Source organism: Xenopus tropicalis, chromosome 5 (assembly GCF_000004195.4).
Source record: "Xenopus tropicalis strain Nigerian chromosome 5, UCB_Xtro_10.0, whole genome shotgun sequence".
Taxonomy (NCBI): Eukaryota; Metazoa; Chordata; class Amphibia; order Anura; family Pipidae; genus Xenopus; species Xenopus tropicalis.
The window spans coordinates 60,072,187-60,096,683 of NC_030681.2; the positions used below are offsets into that span (position 1 = coordinate 60,072,187).

Below are 24,497 nucleotides of genomic sequence, written 5' to 3' on the forward strand. Positions count from 1 at the left end.
CCAAGAGTCAGACCTCTTCTGATAACATGCAATCGGGTCACTCTGCACTAGGAGGTCCCATAGATTTGTACCCCTCATATACCTGACAAGTGGGGCATTGGGCAAAACTTTCTTAAATTCATGATCGGCCTGGAGAATATTCCAATTTTTGCTGATAGTGTTTCTAATGTAGCCGGATCTAGAATTAAAAGTGGTACTGAACACAATACCCGCGTGTGCCTTGGGTGCCCTATTAGTAAGGCTACAGCATGAACAAGCCGTTGATAAGGCCTGTGATAGAACTGAGACTGGGTAACCCCTTTCTTCAAAGCGCCCCCATATCTCAAGGATTTGGGTTTCTACTATACGCTCATCAGAGTTATTCCTCAAAATTATACCGTACAAAATTGTGAAATGGGTAAGGATTTTTTAAGGGCTGGAGGATGGCTGCTGCCAAAGTGAAGAAGCACATTCTTGTCAGTGGGCTTACGGAACAGAGAGTAACCCAATTGGTTACCTGTGATCCATAGCTCAATGTCCAAAAAATGTAACCGCTCACCCTGGATCTCAGCTGTAAATTTTACAGGACTGTCAAGTGCATTAAGGTTAGTCACCATATTGTGAAATTCATCCTCCGTTCCACTCCAGAGCATCATCATATCATCTATAGTGCCGAAAAAACAAAAGATTACATTACATTACATTAACATTTATTTATAAAGCGCCAACATATTCCGCAGCGCTGTACAATAAGTGGGTTACATACATTGGACATACAGAGTAACATATAAAGCAATCCATGACCGATACAAGAGGTGAAGAGGGCCCTGCCCAAAAGAGCTTACAATCTACAAGGAGAAAGGGTTGAGACACAAGGTGTGGGAATGGGCATGACCAGAGTTGTGAGAGGTGGGGCACAGGGTATTGCTAAACTAGATTAGGGTAAGCCTCTCTAAATAAATGTGTTTTTAGAGATTTCTTGAAGGCAGAGAGATTGGTAGAAAGTCTGACAGTTTGTGGGAGCGAATTCCAGAGAAGGGGGGCAGCCCTTGCAAAGTCTTGAATGCGAGCGTGTGAGGAGGGAATGAGAGAGGAGTTGAGGAGCAGGTCAGTAGAGGAGCGTAACAAGCGGGTTGGATGGTACCTAGAGATGAGTTCAGAGATGTAGGGTGGGGCAGAGTTATGGACTGCTTTAAATGTGAGGGTCAATAGCTTGAATTTTATCCTGGATGGTAGGGGAAGCCAGTGCAGGGATTGGCAGAGCGGCATGGCAGAGGAGGAGCGGTTGGAGAGGTGTATGAGCCTGGCAGCAGTATTCATTATGGACTGGAGAGGGGACAGTCTTTGGAGGGGAAGGCCAATTAATAGGGAGTTACAGTAGTCCAGGCGAGATATTATAAGAGAGTGAATAAGAATTTTGGCAGCATCTTGGGTGATAAATGATCGGATTTTGGAGATATTTCTTAGGTGAAAGTGACATGATTTGATAAGTGATTGGATATGAGGGGTGAAGGACAGGGCAGAATCAAGGATAACCCCAAGGCACTGGGCCTGGGAAGATGGGGTGATGGTAGAATTGTTAACCGTTATAGATACCTCGGGAACAATGTGGGCGTTGGATGGGGGAAAGAGAACCAGTTCAGTTTTAGAGAGGTTTAATTTGAGGTAACGTTGGGACATCCAAGTGGATATAGCGGACAGGCAGGAAGAGATGCGAGTTAGAAGCTCTGGGTTGAGATCAGGAGAGGAAAGATAGATCTGAGTATCGTCAGCATAGAGGTGGTACTGAAAGCCAAAAGAACTGATTAGTTTGCCAAGTGAGGAGGTATAGAGAGTGTTTCTAATGTAGCCGAAAAAACAAAAGTTTATTCCCATAATTTGGCAAAATATACAGTTGTTCAAGCAATGCATAAATAAATTAGCGTATGATGGAGCCATGGCCGCACCCATCGTGGTGCCAGAAACCTGTAGCTAATTTTTTTATGCATTGCTTTGAACAACTGTATATTTTGCCAAATTATGGGAATAAACTTTTGTTTTTTCGGCTACATTAGAAACACTATCGGCAAAAATTGGAATATTCTCCAGGCCGATCATGAATTTAAGAAAGTTTTGCCCAATGCCCCACTTGTCAGCTATAGGAGGGGTACAAATCTACGGGACCTCCTAGTGCAGAGTAACCCGATTGCATGTTATCATAAGAGGTCTGACTCTTGGTTACGAAGTAACAAACCTGGATGTTTTAAATGCCCTAATTGCACTTCTTGTAGGTATATGATCCCAGGTGCGACTTTTTTACACCCACAAACGGGTAAGCGTCTCACTATAAGACATCACATTTCCTGTACTACATCTTTTGTGATTTACCTGATCACCTGTCCTTGTGGTATGGTATATGATTCAGAACATGTGTTAGGCTTTATAGCTAAGGCTTTATTTCCACTGCTATTGGTTTGATTATTGTATTGTTCTCCCTATGGCGCTTGAGTTTGTTTTCTCCTTGGTACAGGGTTCTTTCTGGGGTTTTAATATGTCACATGACTGGAATGACTTGTGTCATTGGTTGTGGGTTTGTGCTTTTAACTATTTATATCTCTGATGGTTTTTACATGTTTAAGGTCTTAACAAAGGCCCAAGATGGGGGCCAAAACGTTGACCTATCTTTCCATGTACTAAGCTTTATATACTTCAATAAAAGTAAATTTTTAAAGGATTCCCGGTGTGCACCGCTATACCTTTGGACTTATTTCCACACTCTGGAACCCTCAGGCTTCACATTAAGCCCTGCTGACTCCTCTCAGCACTCATCCATCTGGTCATAACTCCCTCTGCTTCTTACAGTAGCAGGAGGCACCCCCAGCTCCTCTGGGAGTTCCTTACACAGGCAGCCCTCCTGCCCTGTGCCCTACTCTGAAAGTGACCTTCTCTGAGTCAAGAACCAACTTCAACTCCCTCTCTGTGTAAATCACACAGCCCTTTTATTGGCTGCTCACCTGCAGCCCAATCAGGCAGCTCCCTACAGCTGGCCAAATGAAAACATTAAAGGGAGTTTGGAATGGAGGACCTAACCAATTAACTCATTAATTCATTTGGCTTTTCCTAAGCCCTAAACATAAACACAGCATTACCTGGTGCTACTTGTACCCCACCTTTAACACTGGTGAAAAACACACCAAATAATGATATTTTCCATTGCATCTCTCACAATATATATTTATAAATATATATAATAAATATAAAGATAGTATAAAAAATTAGTTATAAAGAAACACTAATGATAAGTGCCAAACTTCCCTATACAGTGGTATTTAATTTACTGAAGCAACCTGTTTGCACTGAATTATTGAACTGCCTATATAACACCCTGCATGTCTGATGTCTGAATTGTTTGAATTCAGTTGTTTTAGTTGGTTTTATTGGTCATCCCTCTGTGGCCTGACTTTTTAAACATTGGACTGAATAAAAATTAAATTTTATTTTAAGTGCGCTAAATTCTTCTATTGTGATTAAAATTAAGCTGGAATTCCTAATTCATGTGAGTCTCTAAAATTGCAGCAGAGAAGCAGTCACACTAATATTTAATGGAAATGGTGAAGATAAAACTAAGACCATAAAACTAATCTGCATGAAATCACAAAGGGCAGGGAAGGAATCGGGCAATCTAAGTGGCTGAGATCCGAAGGAAAAAGTAGGGGAGGGATAAGTTCAGTGCACCCAAGGGATCCGATGCATTGTACCAGGCAGGGGAAGGAAGGGGGGCATTCAGTGTACAGTAAAATTAGTAGAACGGATCTAAACATATATTAGTACAGTAGTTGAAATATAAGCTGCTTACAAAGCATAGGACCATTCAAGTATAGAGTCAAACTAAGCTAAGACCGAATAATGCCAGTTTTGAAAAGTTACTGTTAGTCTCCACACCCAAAAAGCATGTGTATCTATTGCTTAGCTCCCAACTATCCCTTTTTCGACAGCTCAACCCGCAGTCCCGGATTCTTACTGAAAAGTCCCTCAATTCCCTTTGATCTCCTGCACTAAAAAAAGATACAAATTTAATTAAAATTAGCTTTTGGCTAAGAGCCCAGAAATGTTAACAAGCTTCACCTGCCCTTAGATACATTGTTTCTCCCATTTAATTTAAAGGGGATATATAGCATAAATTTTTAAATTGTACTAAACCATGTAAAAAACTGTAAAATATTTTAATTTTATTATTTTAATACCTTTGGTTTCAAATATGTCCATAACAGCTTGAAAACTGTGCTCTACCCAGACCTTATGCCAGCTTCCTATTTTTAGACTCTTCAGCATGTGGTGGGGCCGAGGGCCCTGCAGAGCTACTTAAAGTGAATATGCATAGGGTAGACGGGGCTTAGCGATGTCACAGGCAGTGGTTCCTGTTCTACTTGCTTCTCTCTCTCCAAGTGCCCCCCCCCCCCCCCGGCAGCAGCACAAGCAGAGAGACACAGAAGGAGGGAGGGGTTTTATCTCTTTCTTCTCCATAGAACCCTGGTTATTGTAGTCCCTTAAAGGAGAAGGAAAGGTAAAAACTAAGTAAGCTATATCAGTCTATGTAAATACAGCCATAAGCACTCACAGAAATGCTGCAGAGTTCTCTTTCAAAAGAAACAGGATTTCTTGTCTCTTTGTTTTCCTGTACCAAATTTTGCACAGCTCTCTCCTATCCTGCTCCCCCCTCCCTCAAGAATGCTAAGAACACCCTCCCCCCTTAGGAATGTGTGATCTGAGCCAATCAGGAGAAGGCTTCCTTACCTTATAGTCTTACTAACTGCGCATGTACACCGGCCTTGGTCTTGAGTGCAGGGGCGTGGCATTATGGGAATTTTCTTTACACAGCTCAGTGTTTTTTTTTATTATGAGGCTTCTGATCATCTGAATGGGAGAAATATGGGGAGAAAACTGAAGGTATGCCTGCAGCTTGAGATTAACTCTGTATTAGCCTTTCCTTTTCCTTCAATGTTTTCAGTTTGTTAATATTGTGAAGAATATACAGGTACATGGCCCTAAGAATGCAGATGGAGATGCTTCACGAGGACAATTTCTCACAACATATCTGATGCAATAATCTAGCACAAAACAGGAAAAAAGGTTACTTCACTTAGAATATCTCATAGAGGCTATGTATAAATAACACCCAGCCTGTAGAATGCAATGACAATTACTCCAAATGCTCCAAAGTTCTCTCTGACTATGTTAGCCCTAAGCCAAATGTCAGATATAAAGATACAAATATAAAATTGCTTAAATATCCTAAAAGACTATGGGGGCCGATTCACTAAAGGTTGATAAAACGCTAATTTATAGCATGTGTTCAAAATGTTATCACTTCTTATTTTTTGCAACTTAACGCTGGATTCACTAATAGGACACTTGTCATAATTAAGAAGCGATGTTCTTTGTGTTATTTATCTCGCGATGAGCGATTTTCTTGTGTTATTTTCCGCCGCGTGCATTATTTCCCTCTGCGTGCAATATTAGTGCACTATATTACACACGTAACCATTACTTTCTGAAAATTACTGTTCTTAAAATTACCATTTCCCTGAAAACTGGAGGATACATCACTCTAGGATGATCACATTCTTGGAAAAATCCGACTGCAAACACCATGTTGTGTTGCCAAACACTCACAAATCGCAATGTTCTTTAAGTACCGCCTACCCCAAGTAGGTGTTAATATTCACACAGATTAAAGTGATATTTTGCGCGTTTAACGCTTCATATGAGTTTGTGAATCATGCGTTAGTACTAGTATAGTATTTCTATTTGCTAATTAACGCAATGCAATAGAAATAACGCTTTGCGATAGTCAGTTTTTTTGTGCATGCAATATGCGTCTTAACACATGCAAAATGACTTTGATGAATCGGTACTTATTTATCGCAGGCTTTTTAACGCAAAAAAGCATGCGATAAGCGTTATCGACCTTTAGTGAATCGGCCCCTATGGGTGCATTTGCCACATGATTAAGAGAATAAGATGAAAGCTGTTCTTTTACTGACCTAATGAAATCACAACACAAGTTATTGTATCATTCACTTCATTAACACATGAAGTGATGAACACATAATAAGCAAAGCACTACAATGTGATTTCCCCGTGTTAATACCTGTTCAAAATGGCACTTTAACTTGAAATCTATATATGGGTGGATTTTCATTAAGGCTCCCCAATAGTGTGTAACTTTGTTGCATATGATATTGGGTGTGTATATGGTAGAAGAAAAGGGGACCTATATCGGCAAAGCCCTTGGATATCGGGCGTCTGTCGGGCAGTACAGGTGCCTTGAAAACGTTTATGCAGAATCATCAGATGGGGATAGAATTCTTTTGTTTCTACCTGCATATCGATTCAGCTCTGAGCGTTAGTGGAAGGTACAAATGATCTTTTCTGCAACCAATGATTGTAACAAGAATGATCATAACTGTAATGTGAATGGCTACCATAAGAATAGCTGCAGGGAATCAGATTGGTTGGAGAGTAAACTTTATGTTGTCGAGTGGGAGGCACATCGGCACCAGCAAAGCTAAATTTCTGTTTAAAAAATAGAAATTAGGCTCTTAAAGTTACCAGTGGGGGCTTTTTGCCACCCCTGGTAACTGGCTGCTCCTTGCTTGCCTCTTGGCAGGAGCAGTCTTGGGAAAGGGGAGGAAAGCAGGAGGGAAGACAAGGAAATAGAAGGCAAATAATGGAAAAGCAGGAATCATTGAGCAATAAAGACAATGTGAGTATGGTGTTCAATATTTTATTATACATCTATCAAGTTATATGGTTATTTTTCACCTGTGATTCCTGTTGCTTCATGTGTAGCAGTGCCCATGTTGGTGGTCAAATTTTACAATGCAAATTTCTGTATTTAATGCAAATCGTCGCAAATCGTACTTGTAATTTGTACTTTAATGAATCGGCCCCTTGGTGTGCTAGTACTCAGTAACTATTATTATTATATTTAATGTGCTTGGAACTGCACAAGAAAATAATTCCATGATTGCCACAGGCTAATGGAGTTGTTGAAAGATTCATGAACAATTTAGGTAATAGAGTTAAAATTGCCCATCTGGAACAAAGCCCCCTAAAGCAATCATTATACAAATTTGTGTGCAACTACAGACACACCCCAATCAACAACTAATAATTCTCCTGCACAACTTATTTTTAATAGACCAATACATATCTTCCCGACCTTGCTGCTACAACTATTTAACCACAAAGAGATACAAGAGATAAAAAACACAACACTATGCACACTAAAGATGCCATGCTCAATACTCCTTTGCATGAAAGGATGATACTTGCTCCTTATACGCATGTGTGTGCCCCAACTTGGAGGCCCACACCATTTGGTGTGGGTGGCATAGTGCTTTTCAGGAGAGCTGCTGACATATATTTATTGTTTCCCCTAATCAGGCCCAGATTTGTAGTAAGGGCACAAAGTCCCTGGCCTAGGGCAGCTGCTGCTTTGTGAGTAGTGACAGGGGCCTAGGGATACCTGCTATATAAATTCGGGCCTGCCCCTAATTGGAGTATGGGCTAAATTAGCCCTATAATGCACTGACCACAGTGGTGTACTTGGAATATTTTATGGATGCTTTAGCCAGAATGTCCCTGCTCTTTTCACTTCATATTTTACATGAGAGGAACACCCAAGCAAGGTTTCTTGGGCAATGTAACCAGCAGGGCGTTTCCCCGCTGCTTTCAACTGGATGTGATAAAAGGCAATTAAGGGGGTTTTGACAGGTCAGTGTCACCCTAAATATGTGCCATAGCCCTAAAATATGTTTGTATTTAGGCTGACTGTGTTTTTATACAAATGGCCTGCAGATGTCACTGTTATGCTATCTTTGGGTTATGCTATGTCTACATAGTACTTTCTATATTGTTATGAGTAGTGATGAGTGAATCTGTCCCGTTTCTCTTTGGCATAAAATTCGAGAAACGTCGAACAATTTTCCAAAAAGCATTTTGTCGCCCATGCTTTTTTTGACGTGACCGTGCCCACTTTTGATGCGGCAGCTCCCAATTTGACCTGACCGCGCTCTTTTTTTAAGTGACTGCAGCCAATTCGACTTGTGCCCAAAAAAATTTCCGTGCGACAAATTTTTTCACGAGAATTTACACAGAACTTTCGCAAAACAATTGGCGAAATCCGGAAATTTGCTGCGAATCCATGCCTGGTGAAAAAAATTGCTTTTTATGAGTGTAAAGAATCAAAGTTCTTGTTACAAGTTTTAATGGCTGACTGAAGCTGTTAATAAAATACTGTCCCACTATACAGATTCCTGACACCAAAACAAAATTTGCCATAGGGATGTCTCTTCTGTCTCTGCTGCAGCCTTAACATTTTCTTCCAAACCCTGGTAAACCTCCCATGCCTTTTATTGTTTGATTTTGTATATTTGAAAATGGCATACATGCTTCTACCAAGTAAAGCAACTTGCTAATTAAAAAGTGTGCTTTCACTGCCTGGAACCGGATGGTCAGCATACTTTCTATACATTACCATTAACAGCAACACCATAAAACTGTGTTGTTGAACTATATAGCTGGTTGTTTGTTACCTGTGGGTTTGAAATGTTTAGAGACCAGATGCTAGAAAGGCACATAAAAGGCAAATAAAACTTGTTACATAGTTACATATTTAAGTTGGGTTGAAAAAAGAGCAAGGTCCATCAAGTTCCACCCTTCCAAGTGAACCCCAGTGCACAGACATAGGCGCATACCAACCTACTTTACACTCACATACAACAACTTCAATACTAATTGTAGATTTTAGTATCAAATAATCTTGGCTATTATGCTTCTTCAAGAAATCATCCAAGCCTGCCGTGGCAGAGACGTTGTGGCCAGACCTATTTGGGGGGTTGATACCTAGACTAGCTAGCAGCAGTGGCATGTGAGTTCACTCCAGGAGTAAAAGGTAGCGAGGGAAAGTTAGCAAGGACTGTTGTCCAAATGAGGGGTGCTTAGAGAGGGGTAGAGCTCCTGAGGAAGGGGTAACAATCCCTAGTGAGCAGGGAGCCCCTGAAATGGCTAATGGCACTCTATTGTTGCATCCAGATGGGACAGCGGTCCTGGAGGCTTTGGTGAGAAATGTTGGATGTGTGTGAAAAGTAGATTAAGAGGGAGAGAATCTGCAGAAGTATTGTACATTATTATCATCCTTTGTTGGCAACTAGAGCTCTGTCTTATGTCTGCCTCTCTGTGAGAAATGCCTGTTATTAAAGTGTGTTTGAGTTCACTGCAATTGTGTGAAGATGCCTGCTTCTTTCAGCAAAAGGCCCTGCACCTGCTGGTGAGAATAGTAAGTGTCTGACAGCCACGGGTAGCAACTTTACACATGGTTTAGACAAGCTATATGACACTGTTTATGTCAGTACTGTTTCTGCTGACAAGGGATACTCCATTAACCTGATGCATGACACAGGATCAGCTGTTTCTTTTCTACTAGAATATATTTACTGCAAATACTTTGCAAAGGCCCAGAATTTTTTACCTATGTGGTGGTGGGCTGATAATAGAATCCAATTTTGACCACTCCCTTTTAAACCACACCTACTTTAAGCCACACCCATGTTATCACAAGAACTTTTAAGACCATACCCACATTAATGGTAGTAGCACCAGTCCCGGATTTGTGGTGAGGCCACAAAGGCCCGGGCCTAGGGCGGCACAAATTTAGGGGCATGCCGCCCCGCCGCAATAAAATGTGTAAGTTTGGCTCCCTTACAGAGCAATGGGGACCTCTCCCCACTGCTCTGTATTGGACTTTAAATTCTTGCGCATGCGCCCCCGGGGTGGGGGCTTAGGGGAGACCAACGGGGGTGGCCTAGGGGCGCCGGAAGGAAAAATCCGGCGCTGAGTAGCACACCAGAAAACCAAATAATTGGTGCGCATTGCAGGGATATTACCATTTACTCATATGTGAAAGAATTATATTATATCATATTAAAACATACCCTTAAATCCATATGGCTCCTTGACCCTGTGGGTAGCACAGAACCCCCCGGCACATATTTAAACAACCCCCTTACAAACAAATTCTGGCATGTGTTAGTATGTGTGTTAGTATTTTAAATCCTATTGGGAACTCAAATAGAGGAAAAAAAACAGGGAAAGTGGCAGAGTATGGCACACACATGCAGAGTGGGGCAGCCAGGCACACAGACAGGGCAGGGCATACAGTTAAACAACTGATCAGTGCTAAAACGTGATCTTCAACAAACAAATGTGCTATATCCAATTAATGAATTGCAGCTTTCTGAATCATCCCATCTGTGCAGGAGTCCATAGTCTGATATAAAAGTAATAGCACTACAAGGAATTGCACATTAAATAAAAACTATATAGTATATTAAGTTAATACAGATTGTGTGTTAAAAAGTAACCAATAAAATCCACTTACTGTATAGTGACTTGTGCACTTGTATGATCTCTCCTTTACCACACACCCAATGAGTCATTGCTGACTAAAATACACAGTTGTCAGAGAATCACACAATTAGGGCATTCAGTTTATTATATAGTTTTATGGAAGCTGACTTCTTAGTGCTGTTTGCTTACTATTTCTATATTACATTATTTTTTAAACTTTTTTTTTTAACGTTCATGAAAACGTTTCAAAACGTCCAAATGACTTCTTCATTTCAACTACCTGTATTGTTAGGTAATAGACATCATAAATAATGCCACAAACAATGTCTCTTTTTTCCAGATTGTATTGTAAGCAAAGGTGAAGATTATCGTGGCATAAAGTCAACCACACTTAATGGACATATATGCCAAGCATGGAGTTCCCAATCACCACAAGAACATGCAAGTTTTACTCCAATTACTCATCCACAATCTGGATTAGAAAGCAATGTAAGATATTTATTTGCATTTAAAAGCAATTTTTTTATCTCCTTAATAGCTTATTATCTCAGAATAACAATATCATCATTTATACATTATGTCTTTAGGCCTCTGCACGCCATTGTGCACCTGTGGACTGAGCTTTGAATCAAATATGGCCTGCATTAGGCCTTGCCCCAATCAAAGAGGGTGGGCAGGGGGAGCATGTAGGCATGTGTTATTATGTGTGTTAGTATTTTATATCCTAGCGGGAACTCAAATAGAGGAAAAATACCAGGGAAAGTGTAGTAGTTTAAAACTTCTTAGACACTTTATTTTTGTAATTTATATTGTTCAAGACTTCCTTGCCGGATTCCCCTTACCTTATAACAATGTTACAGATTTAGAAAGATACTGGTATATCAGACATTTACCCATAGTGCTAGGAAAATCTAGGACAGTATACTTGTTTTCCACCCCAACCCACCCCAGCATAATTACATCCCATAGGTACTGTATTACAGAGGGATGGATAACCACTAAATACTTAAGACTACTTTGGGGAGCATGATATAAAGAATGAGACCTAATGTATACCAGCAATATTAATCACTAACTAATGTGTTTTCTTTTACATAGTACTGCAGAAATCCTGATGGAGATATTAACGGACCATGGTGCTTTGTAACGACTCCTGGTACAGTTAAGTGGGAATACTGTGACATCCCTCGCTGTGGTAATTGAATTATTCTATACTAACTTGTTTTAAAAAATGAAAAATCAAATATATCTATTACCTAATTTGCTTTAATTCTGAAGATTTGTATTGACATACAATGAAGCAGCTTTTATAACAGTATTTAGGTTGTGCTATATTAAGGTCTCATTCTTACCCAATTAATTGCCCTTTGTGTAGCATATTTAAAGTCACCAGACATTTATTTTGCAGATTAACCATGCCTTCTGATTAATGTTCAGGGTCGGAATGGGCCGAAAAAACCTGGTGGGCCCTGGCGGTCCAGACTCAGTTGTTGTTACCAGTCCCCCAGCCACCAGTGTCCTCTCCTGATGTGTTTTACTTACACGCGTTCAGGGGAGGATGTTGGGCGGGTGATGGGGGCCCCTGCATGGGGTTAGAGGGGCGCGGCCAGCAGGGCACCTTGGAGGGTACCGTCCGGACATTTCTTTGTAATGCTTTAGTGACCTTTTTGTCATTTCAGCGACAACTGGGATTGAATGTGGAAAACCAAAGAAAAAGCAAAGGAAGTGCTTTGGGAGAATTGTTGGTGGATGTGAAGCCATTCCATTTTCTTGGCCATGGCAAATAAGTCTTCGTACAAGGTACACTACATGTGTATGTAATGCAATGTCGTACTTATGTATGCAGCACTGTACAGCAGAACAATAAATTAATAGAACAAAGAGGGGCCAGAATAATAATTATACAGATAAATACAAAAAGCATTTACATTAGATATTAAGTGTTAAAGAGACAAGAGGTAGAAGGACCCTGTCTTGTAGATCTTACAATTCAAGTGTTTGGTTAACTTACATACTTTAATAGAAAGAAATTCAGTGCTGCAATTTACAGTGGTTGTCACTGCACTATAAGTGCCAGAACTGGGTCAAATGTGATATGAGTGCTCCAGGAAGTAGACATTGAGTTTATTTTTTAAGAAACTGAGGACCACAGAAGGATTCTGTGTAAAAATCAATTGTCTGTGGCTGTCCTTACTTCCTGCACTTTCCTGGACCATCCAGAACTATCCACTACTGGATATAGTGGAATCAAGCCCTGGATCCTAATCCTGCGTCCCTCCAGTGTTTCCTGCCTGCCCCAGGCATGTGTCAACATGCTCACAAACACTACAGAATTTGGTAAATCTCTGCATATTGGCTATCAAACGGTTTGGAAGAATAAAATCAGTTGGGGCCAGTGGTTCTTTAACAATAATTATTTGTCAGATTGTACTACAGTCTAACCTGTACTTGATGCCTGATGCCTGCAAAGATTCCACTTAAAGGCACAGGAGTAGAACAGACATGCAGGGACAGAGAGGGTTAAACCTCCACTATTCATACAGGATTTAGCATCTCTCAGGAATTGGATTCTTACTTTCCAATTACTGGAGCTGTCCAACTGGTGACTCGTGCCCTCTCTTATGTGGCCCCCCCATTAAAGTCTGGCTGATGTGATTACTTACCTTTGTGTAAGCTATATATGGTATTAGTACTGAGATTACCTGGCCCCTGTACTGCTTAGAACAGTAGTACACAGGGAAGTTGGCAACTGAGAAAGTAGGGCTTCCAGGACTTGCCCTATGCGCTTCATAGGCCTCTATACCAGTCACCATGTTGGGCAAAGTCTTTTTCAGATCATAGGGTGCTTCCACTGAACGAACAGCAGCGCCATTGGGTGCTCCTTAGAGTTTGAGACCACTATTTACAGAAAGAGCAAATCCGATTTTACATTATTCCAGCTATAATCCACATGATTTTAAAAAAGGGCTGCCAGCTCCCAGCTTTTGATTCTGCTTTTGTTCTCAGGCACCCTGACCATCTTCAACCTTTTGAAGATGCATCCAATATTGGCACAGGAGCTCCCAGAAACAAGTTTAGATGGGAAGTTACATCCATGTGCCTACTTTTTTAAGAAATGTTCTCCTTCAGAAAAGAATTATGACATTGGAAATTGCAATCAGACTGAAGGAGCTCTTGAAGGAGCACCCTATCCTATTACTATCTCCAATGACCATAAGAATTTGGAATATATCCAGTCACTCAAGAGATTAAGTCCTTAGCAGGCAGGTTGGGTGACCCTCTTTGTATGGTTCAATTTTATTATTACCTACCATCCTGTTAATGGTTTGCGGGCAGGTTTAGGCTGACATGCACAGCCAAATGGAATTCATATTAGTGGCAACTGACCGCTTCAGCAAGATGGCACATTTCATTCATCTATGCAAACTTCCATCAGCTGTGGAACTCACTGAACTCTTTTTTCTTCATATTTTTTGTGTCTGATAGAGGTTCTCAATTTATTTCAAAATTTTGGTGATTTTTATGTAAAGTTCTTGGCATCACTCTTCAATTTTTGTCTGTCTATTTCTTTCAGTCCAGTGGAGCTGCTAAACAGATTAACCAAGCTGTAGAGCAATTTTTGAGATGCCATGTGTCTATCTGTCAGGATGACAGATCTCCTTCCTTGGGCAGAGTTCGCTCATAAAAAAGCTTCTCATGCCTCTACTGGAAGGTCACCTTTCCTGTGTGTCTATGGTTAGAATTCCCAAGCCTTTCCCCAGGATTTCCTTCTTTCTTATGTCCCAGCTGCCGATGACCATGTTGCTCATATGCAGGAGCATTTCTTGCCATGAGGCGAACTAATTAACAGGGGGTAGTGGCATCAGCTTGGCCACCTCAGGTGGCTAGGATCCCTATGGTGGTGCTGCTCATATATATGGAATCTGGAGCAAATTTGGAGAAGAGTTCCTTGGCATGCAAAAGTTTTGCAGATCAGAAGCGTAAATCTTCTCCTCAATATTCTGTTGGGGACAGAGACTGGTTATCTACCAAGAATATCCACCTAAAGATTCCTTCCCCCAAGCTTGGTTTTAAGTTAATTGGTCCCTTCTAAATTCTGGAAGTTATCAATCCAGTGGCTGTTCGACTCCAACTTTCCCCTAATGTGCATTCCCAATATGTTTCATGTGTCTCTAATAAAGCCTACCATCTCTGTCTAGCGATGAGCAAAATTTTTTGCCAGGCATGGATTTGCTGCAAAATTCATTTCAACACTGGCAATTTTTTTGAGTGAAATGGGCTCAAAAATGTTCTTGAAACAAATTAGTTGAGTAAGGAAACTATTGCTATTGAGTAAAAAAGTTGTGACAAAAAAACACTGCAGGTTTGATCCCCTGGTTCCTGACTTGATTCTGACTACATTCTTTGCTGCCTGCCTCAGCCCCTTGATACCACAAATCTGAATTCAGCTTCTGCCTTGGTCCAGACTTCATCTCTGATAATGGTAGTTGGGCCTTGACACAAGTTGTCCCTTAATTACCATCACTATTACATCCAGAAAGGAGTTACTCTGCATGTGGCATTCAATATTAAACACCAATTTTGGAGCCAACGTGTTACGAAATTTATTTCCTGGTGGAAGCCCATCTCATTAATTGTCCAGACACTCCTGTGATCCTTGGCCTCCCATGGTTACAAGGGCATAATTCCCATATTGACTGACTTACCAGTAAGGTTCTTCATTGGGGGCTGGGCTGTAGTGAATCATGTCACCTGCCACCCCTCTTGAAGGTTTACCCTCCTGTTATTCGGCCTTCTCAGATATCTTCTCTAATAAGGCAGCTGAGACTCTACCTTAATACCTTCTCCTTCTTGGGGCAGATGGTATCCACTATCTTCATGAGGCAAAACCCATGGAAGAATACATTAAGAAATATCTAGAGAGAGGGTTTATAAGGCCTTCTACCTCTCCCACTGGTACAAGCTTCTTTTTTGTAAATAAGAAGGAAAATGTCATTAAGAAATTCTTGAAAGACAGACGGTGAATTACATAAACCAAAAGGACTTGGCCGATTTCCTAACCTATTCTTCAAATTTAAATGATCATTGTGCTCATGTCCAAAAAGTCTTATGTAGACTGAGGCATTACCAACTATATGCTAAGCAAATGTATCTTTGAAATGCCCTACGTTCATTTTCTGGGGTATTTTACTTTACAAAAAGCATTAGAGATGGATCCAGCATAGGTGGAGGCTATTCTAAATTAGGCACAACTACTTTCTTTACACGCTATTCAAAGATTTTTAGGGTTTGCTAATTATTATAGGCGATTCATCAAGATTTTTTCTACCATGCAATTATTACCCTTACCAAAAAAGGGGGATATGTTTGTATATATAACTGCTTTTGAAAACAGTGTTTGTCTGTCCTTTTCTTTTCTTTGCCTGGTGGCTCTGAATGCTAAGCAGATTGAAGTTTTGCTCAGGGGTCTGCAAACTTTATATGCAGCCCCCCCCCGCTCCCTGCTGTGAGGTCAAACTACGGCCCTCTCCTGCGTCGTCCTCCCTCTCCCTGCTCCCTGCTCCATCTGTCTTCTCTCTCCCCGTTCCATTCTTCCTCTCCCTGCTCCGTCTGTCCTCCCTCTCCCCGCTCCGTCCTCCCTCTCCCTGCTCCATCTGCCCTCCCTCTCCCAGCTCCCCCCCTCCGCTTCCCGCTGCCAGGGGTGAGGATGCAGCGGGGGCCGGGTCCAGCCCACGGGCCATAGTTTGAGGATCCCTGGTCTTGCTGAAGGAGACAAAGCAGAGTGCAGTTGAGTAAGCAGGCCAAGATAGATAACCAAACTATTAGCACAGTACAGAATCAGAATCCAGTGTGGTCAATAATAGGCAATAAGTTGGTAATAGCAATTGTAAATGAACAGGCAAGGGTGAGGAACACAAGATCAGACAGGAAGCACACACAGAATAGACCACGTTGGGCAATGGTAACAAAGTAAAGGTATTCTTATTCCATGCGCACAATGATGTCATGACGCAGCATGTCAAAACCTTTCACCCTTTGCAGTGTCCTACTGTAAAAACATGTGAACCCACTGTCAATTCCTGTTATATGTTGGAAATAACTGAGTGCATCAAACATCCAGAGCTCCAGTGCAAATATATCCAACGCTTGTGTGATTCAGTTTTTTGGTTGTTGTGGTATATGCAATTGCAAATCAAACAGAACACTCCAAACACTAATCCTAGGCAGATCTATTTACCAAGCCCAATTTTAACATGATTACTGACAAAATCCAATGGGTGCCTGGCAGTCTCCCTTATTAGGTAATAGTCAGATTTAGTCACCAATCAGTCACCAATTCCTTTATAGTGGTTTATGGGCCAGTAACAAAGAATAATTAGGCTCTATACATGGAGCCGCATATATCTTACCATCAATAGTGAATCATTTAAAATCCAACAGTTATGAGTATACTTGCTGCATGCTCAAATAGCTCCCATATAATAGCCATAATTTACATTAATTACCTTACCTTAACATTTGGTGTTCCATATGACAATGACACTATTAGCATTAGAAATGATTGCCCTGGGAGAGGGAAAATGCCCAAATTTTATCTAAGTTAGATTCAGAGGGTTAGGAATAAATTGTAAAAATTATAAAAAAAATGCCTAAAAACTAAATTAAACATTTCCCCAGGTTGTGCTTATTCAGTCAGTATATTTCCACTGCATCTCATATTACAGCAGTCTGGTATCAAAATCCTCCTCCCAACCATATATATGCATCTGATTAATACCTTTGAATGTGGTGTGGATATAGTAGCCATGATGTACACTACATAAATTTCAAAGCATTTTACCATTTTCTTTCTTAAAGAATGTTTCATGTCTTAACATGCTTTCTATCTAACCTTGCCATTGTCAATAATTTTCTAGCAAACATGTGGATATCATTTACTATTTATGATCTATATGTTGTGTTAGAACAAATGACAAACCTTTTCACCTGGGTGTTCATCAGTATGTTGGAGAGAACCAAAGCTGTACTTGGTCAATATCTTTGTTATTATTGAGATCAGTTGTGCTTGGTGTGCTATCAGTTCAGCCTTTTTAGAAAGTGATTCCTTTATAGCGTTACCAAACAGTTGACAAAGCCCTTTCATTCTGTTCATGAATTACTCTTCCTCTCTATGTGTAACACTGACTATTTCCTCTGTTTTTTCTCCTAAAAAAGTGTGATGTGCTCTCCAATTAGTTTATCATCTGAGACCTGACTCCTCAGTTGAACTACACCCATTAGTGCCATAAAGTAAAAGTGCTACATCCCATATTTTAATTTCTTTACTCATCATATTTTGCTTTATCACCTTTCTAAGTCACTAAATTTATCTTTCTTTTAAAGCATTATTATTTTTACTGAACGTTTATTAAGGGTATCACTGTGTCTTAAAATCACTAGTGACTTCCTCAAAAGAGAGAAAAATGTTTCTTTTTCTTAAACTATGTGGAATGAATTTCTGTACTCAGTACCTTTTTTACATACTTACACACATACACATTTACACAACACACATTTTAATAAAGATAGCTTCTTTTGCTTATTATTTTACACACAGCACCAAACACACACTGTCACACAACTTTTAGAAGTGTAAATATACACATACACTAACAAACAGGTTACCCTTTTGTCTGTTTATTGAACTGTTTATTTGGCAGCATGACCATTGGATAAGACATTTTGACAGTTATTTGTTTTGTTTTTTTTTACTTTGAGTTTTGTGATTTTATTGTATTTTTATTACTCCATTATTGTTCACCACATGTTTTTAACATAGTTTGGTATTTTGGACTAAAAAAACATACTGTATTGTTGTCCTCAACCATCTTCTTCCAAAGAAGTGGCCCTGCTTGACCGGTTTGGGCTCTAACTACACCGGACCTAGGACATACGTCAATCGGTATCCCTCTTCATCTGGGCCCCAGAAGGGTTTGCAGCCCCTCCAAGCCACAATATCCCGCTGGAGTAAGGAGTCCATCCGCAGAGCATACATTACCAGAGGGAAGTCACTGCCTCTCAGCATTACAGCTTGTTCCTCTAGGGGTATTGCACCCCTTGGGCCTTCTGGAACAAGGCCTAAGCCAAACAAGTCTGCAGGGCCGCTACGTGGTCCTCTATCCACTCCTTATCAAATTTCGCAAATTGAGTTTTGCAGCATATCATAGCCACAGTTGCATAAAATCGCTTCTCCCACCCTTCTCTAAACGGGACAGCTTTGGTATGTCCCCATGGTCCCTGTATCCCACAGACACCTGTAAGAGAAAAGGAGATTTTGTGATAACTCACCGTTAAATCCTTTTCTCTTAGGACGTCTCTGGGACACAGGGCTTCCTCCCCAGAAGCGATCCCTTTTGGAAAGATTTCCTACTATATCTATATATCTCTGTTCTATTGTCTGGCTCACTCAATAAGTGACTTGTGGTATAGAAGCAGGGAGGAGGGGCTTCTTCCTCTTCTTCTTATTTTAGTGTCCTGCCTCCTGCTGGTACATACTATACACCAGGGGTCCCCAACCTTTCTTACTCGTGAGGCACAGTCAAATGTAAAAAGACTTGGAGAGCAACAGAAGCATCATAAAAGTTCATGGAGGTGCCAAAAAGGGCTAAGATTGGCTATTAGGCAGCCTCTATGCACACTATCAGCTTACAGGAGGCTTTATTTGGAAGTAAATCTAGTTTTTATTCAACCAAAAACTTGCCACCAAGTCAGGAATTCAAAAATAACTAACTGGTTTGGGGGCACTGAGAGCAACATCCAAGGGGCTGGTGAGCAACATGTTGCTCGCGAGGCACTGATTGGGGAACACTGCTATACACCATGGTCCCTGTGCCCCACAGACGTCCTAAGAGAAAAGGATTTAATGGTGAGTTATCACAAAATTTCCTTTTTTACCTAAACTACTGTATCTATTTGAAACTGTACCTGTCACAGTCCCCAGAACCAGTTTAGAAGGTATTCAAAGAGAAATCTTAAGATATATCTGGAAAGCTATAAGAGATAGGATCCCTATATCAGTCTTACTTACAAGCAAATATCAAGGAGGATTAGCTGTACCAGATATTTCTAAGTATTACGATGCAGCCCACCTAAGGCAAGTTCTAACATGAATCCAACCATCACCGCCCACAAGGTGGGCACAAATAGAAGCCTCTTATACCCACCCCTACCATATTAGCAAACTTTTATTCACACAAAAGGTCAGAATTATATGTTATACCTGCCTCAATAAGATTCACTGTGACAACTTGGAATAGATGTAAACAGAAATACAAAATATGCGGACCCTCCTCTTCTCTCACCCCAATATTGGGAAACCCTGAGTTCCCACCAGATCTACTTTGGAACCATAAAAGACCTGGGCACCAATCAATATGACTAAGATCAATAACTTTATAGACCCAAGGAATCATAAGCTTTACCATTATATAAGACTTAAAGAGAAATACAAATGGACTATAGATAAGTCTATGGAATATCTGCAAGTCCAACACTTCATAATCTCCAAACTGGGCAAAACATCAGCTAATCCTCTGACCCCATACGAAAACATTCTGAGCTCCCCATTTTCCTATAGAGGCTTGATCTCTCACCTTTATAAAATGATGGGAACCTTACCTGAAGACCCCTTTCCCAAATACAGCTATATGCGATACTGGGAAGAGGTTCTTGGGGAAGAGATTACTGACTCAATTTGGTCATAAATTTGGGATAATGCTAACAGTGCTATGCTAAAATGCTAAATAGTTACTTGCAGACAGCAAAAAGAAAGTGTTTATAAAGTAATAATGAGATGGTATATGACACCAGACAGGCTATCAAAAATAGCCAATAAATAACAGTTACCCATATTGCTGGAGGGGATGCACAGCTAGGGGTACCCTGAGCTATATATTATGGCAATGCCATTTGTAAAGCTATAGAGATTTTGTTTGCTTTGAATTGAGAGTGAAAAATAAAAATATAAATTTTAGAAAAGGAGGACTGCTTCCTAAGCAGTCCATTCACTCTGTAGAGATCTCCTTCCAGCCGCAGGTGCCTAGCTCAGAAGGGTAATGTCAACCAGCTGCTTTGCCACGCTGCTTCCTTAGCAGTCCATCCACTCTGTACACAAAACCCCCCAGCTCAGAGGGAAAGCTTACCTGACCTTTCTGACATGCTGCTATCACCATAGCCATTAAGGTAATGTTGCGGCCACCTGCCTTGGGGTTAGACCACCACACTGTGGCCACCCACCTTGGGGTTAGACCACCACACTGCGGCCACCCACCTTGGGGTTAGACCACCACACTGTGGACAATCACCTTAGGGTTAGACCACCACACTGCGGCCAACCACCTTAGGGTTAGATCGCCAAACTGTAGCCATCCCCTTGGGATTAGGCCACCACACAGCACCCAACCACTTTAGGGTTAGACCACCACACTGTGACCACCCACCTTGGGGTTAGACCACCACACTGCGCCCACTCACCTTGGGGGTCAGACCACCACACTGCAACTGCCCACTTCGGGTCAGAACAACTCAGTTTTCCTGAGGTTAATTAAACACGCTCCTGCTAAAATAATTAGTGTTAGGCTTTGATATTATGGCCACTGTAGTGACAACTAGCCACAGAAAGAAATATTGTAACTGATAGCCTTGTCATGACTGGGATGGGGGCTATTAGTTTCTAGGTTGCTTGCACCTGTAGTCCTTGTTTGCCCCCCATGTAACCCAAGCTTTCTAACTAAGCACTAAAAATCTATCTAGGGTTTCAATACACAGACAAGCACTAACCTTAAAAGTTTAAAAGGATTCATGCACATTTTGTGATAACTTTAAAGGAGAAGGCTAAGTCACTTGGGGGTACCAAAATGTTAGGCATCCCCAAGTGATTTTAATCGCTTACCTTGTACCCTGGGCTGGTGCCCCTGTTAGGAGAAAATGGCACCAGGCCGGGGTACCTGTAGTGAGCACTTCCTTTTGACTTTGTTGTTAAAGTTCGACTTTTCACTCTAATGCGCATGCGCAAGCGCGCCAACGCGGAAGAAGGAAGCGCTCGCAGCTACCCCGGGCTGGTGCTGTTCTCTCTTAACAGGGGCACCAGCCCGGGGTACAAGGTAAGCGATTAAAGTCACTTGGTGGTGCCTAACATTTTGGCACACTCAAGTGACTTAGGATTTCCTCCTCCTTTAACAAGTTATCTGCTATGCATTAGCTTTGCTTTCGATGCAGTCTCTTAAGGTGTTAGCTGCCATCCTATGTTATTTTATTCTATTAAGGGTAACATCGTAATATGCAGGGTACACAAAACGCACAGATAATAAACCAATTCTTATGCATAAAATTTGCCAATATTGGCAAACAGTACTTAGCGAAAAAAAACCCCAAAAAAACGCATACATTTCAAGCTAAATAATTAAATTAGCAGTACAACAGACTGACCATATAGCACTGAGAAGGTACGAAAGGTATAATCAAAAGGAGGCTGCTAGATGTTTACCAAACTTTATAAACTGCTTTTTTGCCAATACAACCAAAAACGGAGGTCTATAGAAGTGAAGGCTAACATTGCACAGGCACTATATGATATAGTCCATGGGGTGCTAAATATCAACCTAAATTTATATAAATATAGTAAACCTTTCTCTTCCCCTGGCACACAAAGGTAAGCAGGTCTTGTATTATATAATCTCTGGGGCTGCCAAAATTCATTATATATGCACAAATATGGTAAAATTGCAATTTACCCCAAGTGCTGTGAAACTGAAACCAACTTTTTGCAGGGGCTTAATGATATTTTCACTAGTGCTGCTTTGGGACTGCTGCTGCTGTGTGAAATATATTCACACACATGCGTATATATATATATATATATATATATATATATCCATCCATCAATACAGTAAACTACCTTACTGTTCTGTTCCAAGCTACAATAAGCAGGCTCTGTATTGCATAATTTATTGCATAAAATCAAGGAAAAGCTACATTTGCCCCAAATAGAATATGAGCCAAGTCTACTGCTGTTAAAGTTGAAGCTACTGTGTGCAGGCTCTCCATGATACATTCACAGGGCCAACTGTACTGTAATCCCTCTATATACTTATATATAAACACAGAAAAACTACTTCTGCCCTAGGCACAAATTGTAACGCTTGTTTGGCTATATTTGGACAAAACCCAGGCTAGTGTTAAGGTTAGAACATGGGTTACATTGCGACTCTCTTAAACAGGATGGGCCTTCACTAGGTGGAAGAGACAAGACGGAGCAAGGGTGTATTATAACTACAACTCACTGAGCTGTGTAGTGCAAATTAGTAAAGATAGATGCCAGAAGGTTTTTGCAGTTGAACTATAGTACAGTTTATTGTCCAAGACAATTGACATGCAGGGTTAGATCAAATATTCACATACAAGCAGATATAGAGGTTAAATGATAATACCCCTTGAGGACAACAAAGGAGGGTACACACCATTTTATCCCACCTCTTGGTAGAGTCTGGGCAGGGTAAATGCACCTGTCAGCTTGATACCCCTTTGGAGATAGTCTGGATAGATACCTTATTCCTCAGGTTGATAACCCCAAGCTTGAGAGTCCTCCGTGTGTGTAGGGATCAGGGTTTATTCTAGCCTGTCTCCTATCTCTACTCCATGGCCCTACACTGAGGCAACATTGCCGGATGGAAGGGTACTTCCAGAACTAATTCTCCTTGGTGGAGCTATTAAACTGTCCTTGCTTGCTAAAGCTTACAAAATCTGCTGATCTTACTTAACCTCGTTCATGGGGCTTTTCCCCCAACTTCACCAGAGTGGATGGCTTAACTGGGGTCTAATTCTGCTCCCAAACTCAGTGGTCCTTCACATGAGAAGCAGAGGCAGCTAAAGAGGAAGCCACACCTCCTTGCTAGACACTATATGAGTCTGCAAGGAGTATGAACAGCCAGACTAAACCAATAGGGCATAGTGACATAACTGAAAACTGATACATGGAACTTTGCCCAGTAACAGTAATAAGAGGAAGTTGTAGGGTTTATATTTGCTGGAGTGGATCATATTATGATCTTTTGACCTATCTTGAGTGTTCACTGTTATTCAAGATCTTCACAGTTTGGAATAAACTTCTCAATGATCTCCAAGGTGCCATTCTGGTTCAACTGTCTGCCAACACTACTGAGATTGTAAGTTGCAGCTATCTCAAGACAACTTGATAAGTTATAGAGATCACACTTGCAATGCTTAGAATGGAGAGGTAGAACAGTCAAAAGATCTATTGATAGCTCTGGAATATAATGTGAGATGTGACACTAGGAATACAGCAACTTAAATACAGTGCAGCACCACAGCCATTGTCACGCAATGTCACACACATCTGTATATGCTAGCATAGCACATAGCAGCTATCATCAACTTTTCAGCTTTTCATCATTGGAAGTGTATAATATATGCTTGATATAGCTGTTTGCATCAGCACATGGTATTGCCTCCTGCCTGCAGTCCTGTAAAGTAAGTGACAGTGAATCCTGTTTGCATTGCCTCACAAACACATGCCCTGCAAAACCTCAGCTAAATCAGCTAAATTGATACATTTCTCTGCTGCTGAAGGACTTTAGCATTAACTCCTTCTCTACCAGCACAATGTCTCAGCACAGCACTACACATTCTGTGGAAGCTGATCCACAGCAACAATTAGAAGTCCTCTCAAATCAGGAATTAAACCCTGCACAAACCAAAGCACAAAACCAAATTGACTTGGAAAGCTCAACAAACTTTTGAGAGTGATAAAGAAGCTTTGCTTTCTAGTATTAACCACTCATGGTCTAAGACTGTTAACTGTATGTCTGCTGTTCCTCAACCTTCCTTTGATCCACTGCAACTCAAAGGCACTCTTAAACAATTAATTGCTACCTATGAGAGTTACCAGCAATTGTGTTTTAAAAATACCAACTTCTAAAGCGGCACAACAGTTCAGAGTCACAGAAAGAAGTAAAGGAATTTGATGAGTTGAATCTAAACAGAGACTGCTTAGTATCTCAAAAAAAGACAAAGGCAGAAGTGAGAATCACACATCGTTCTGTATCTGTATCTGGGAGACAATTCTCCAA

General features: G+C 40.9%; 1 protein-coding gene across 1 annotated transcript in view; it reads left to right on the forward strand.

Annotated features, from left to right (window-relative positions):
• Positions 1 to 24,497, forward strand: part of plg (plasminogen) — a 186,876-nt gene that overhangs the window by 106,353 nt on the left and 56,026 nt on the right. The window contains exons 12-14 of the mRNA XM_002938570.5: positions 10,712 to 10,860; positions 11,470 to 11,566; positions 12,051 to 12,171. Coding sequence (XP_002938616.2) covers positions 10,712 to 10,860; positions 11,470 to 11,566; positions 12,051 to 12,171 — 367 coding nt within the window. The remainder of the gene's footprint in view (positions 1 to 10,711; positions 10,861 to 11,469; positions 11,567 to 12,050; positions 12,172 to 24,497) is intronic.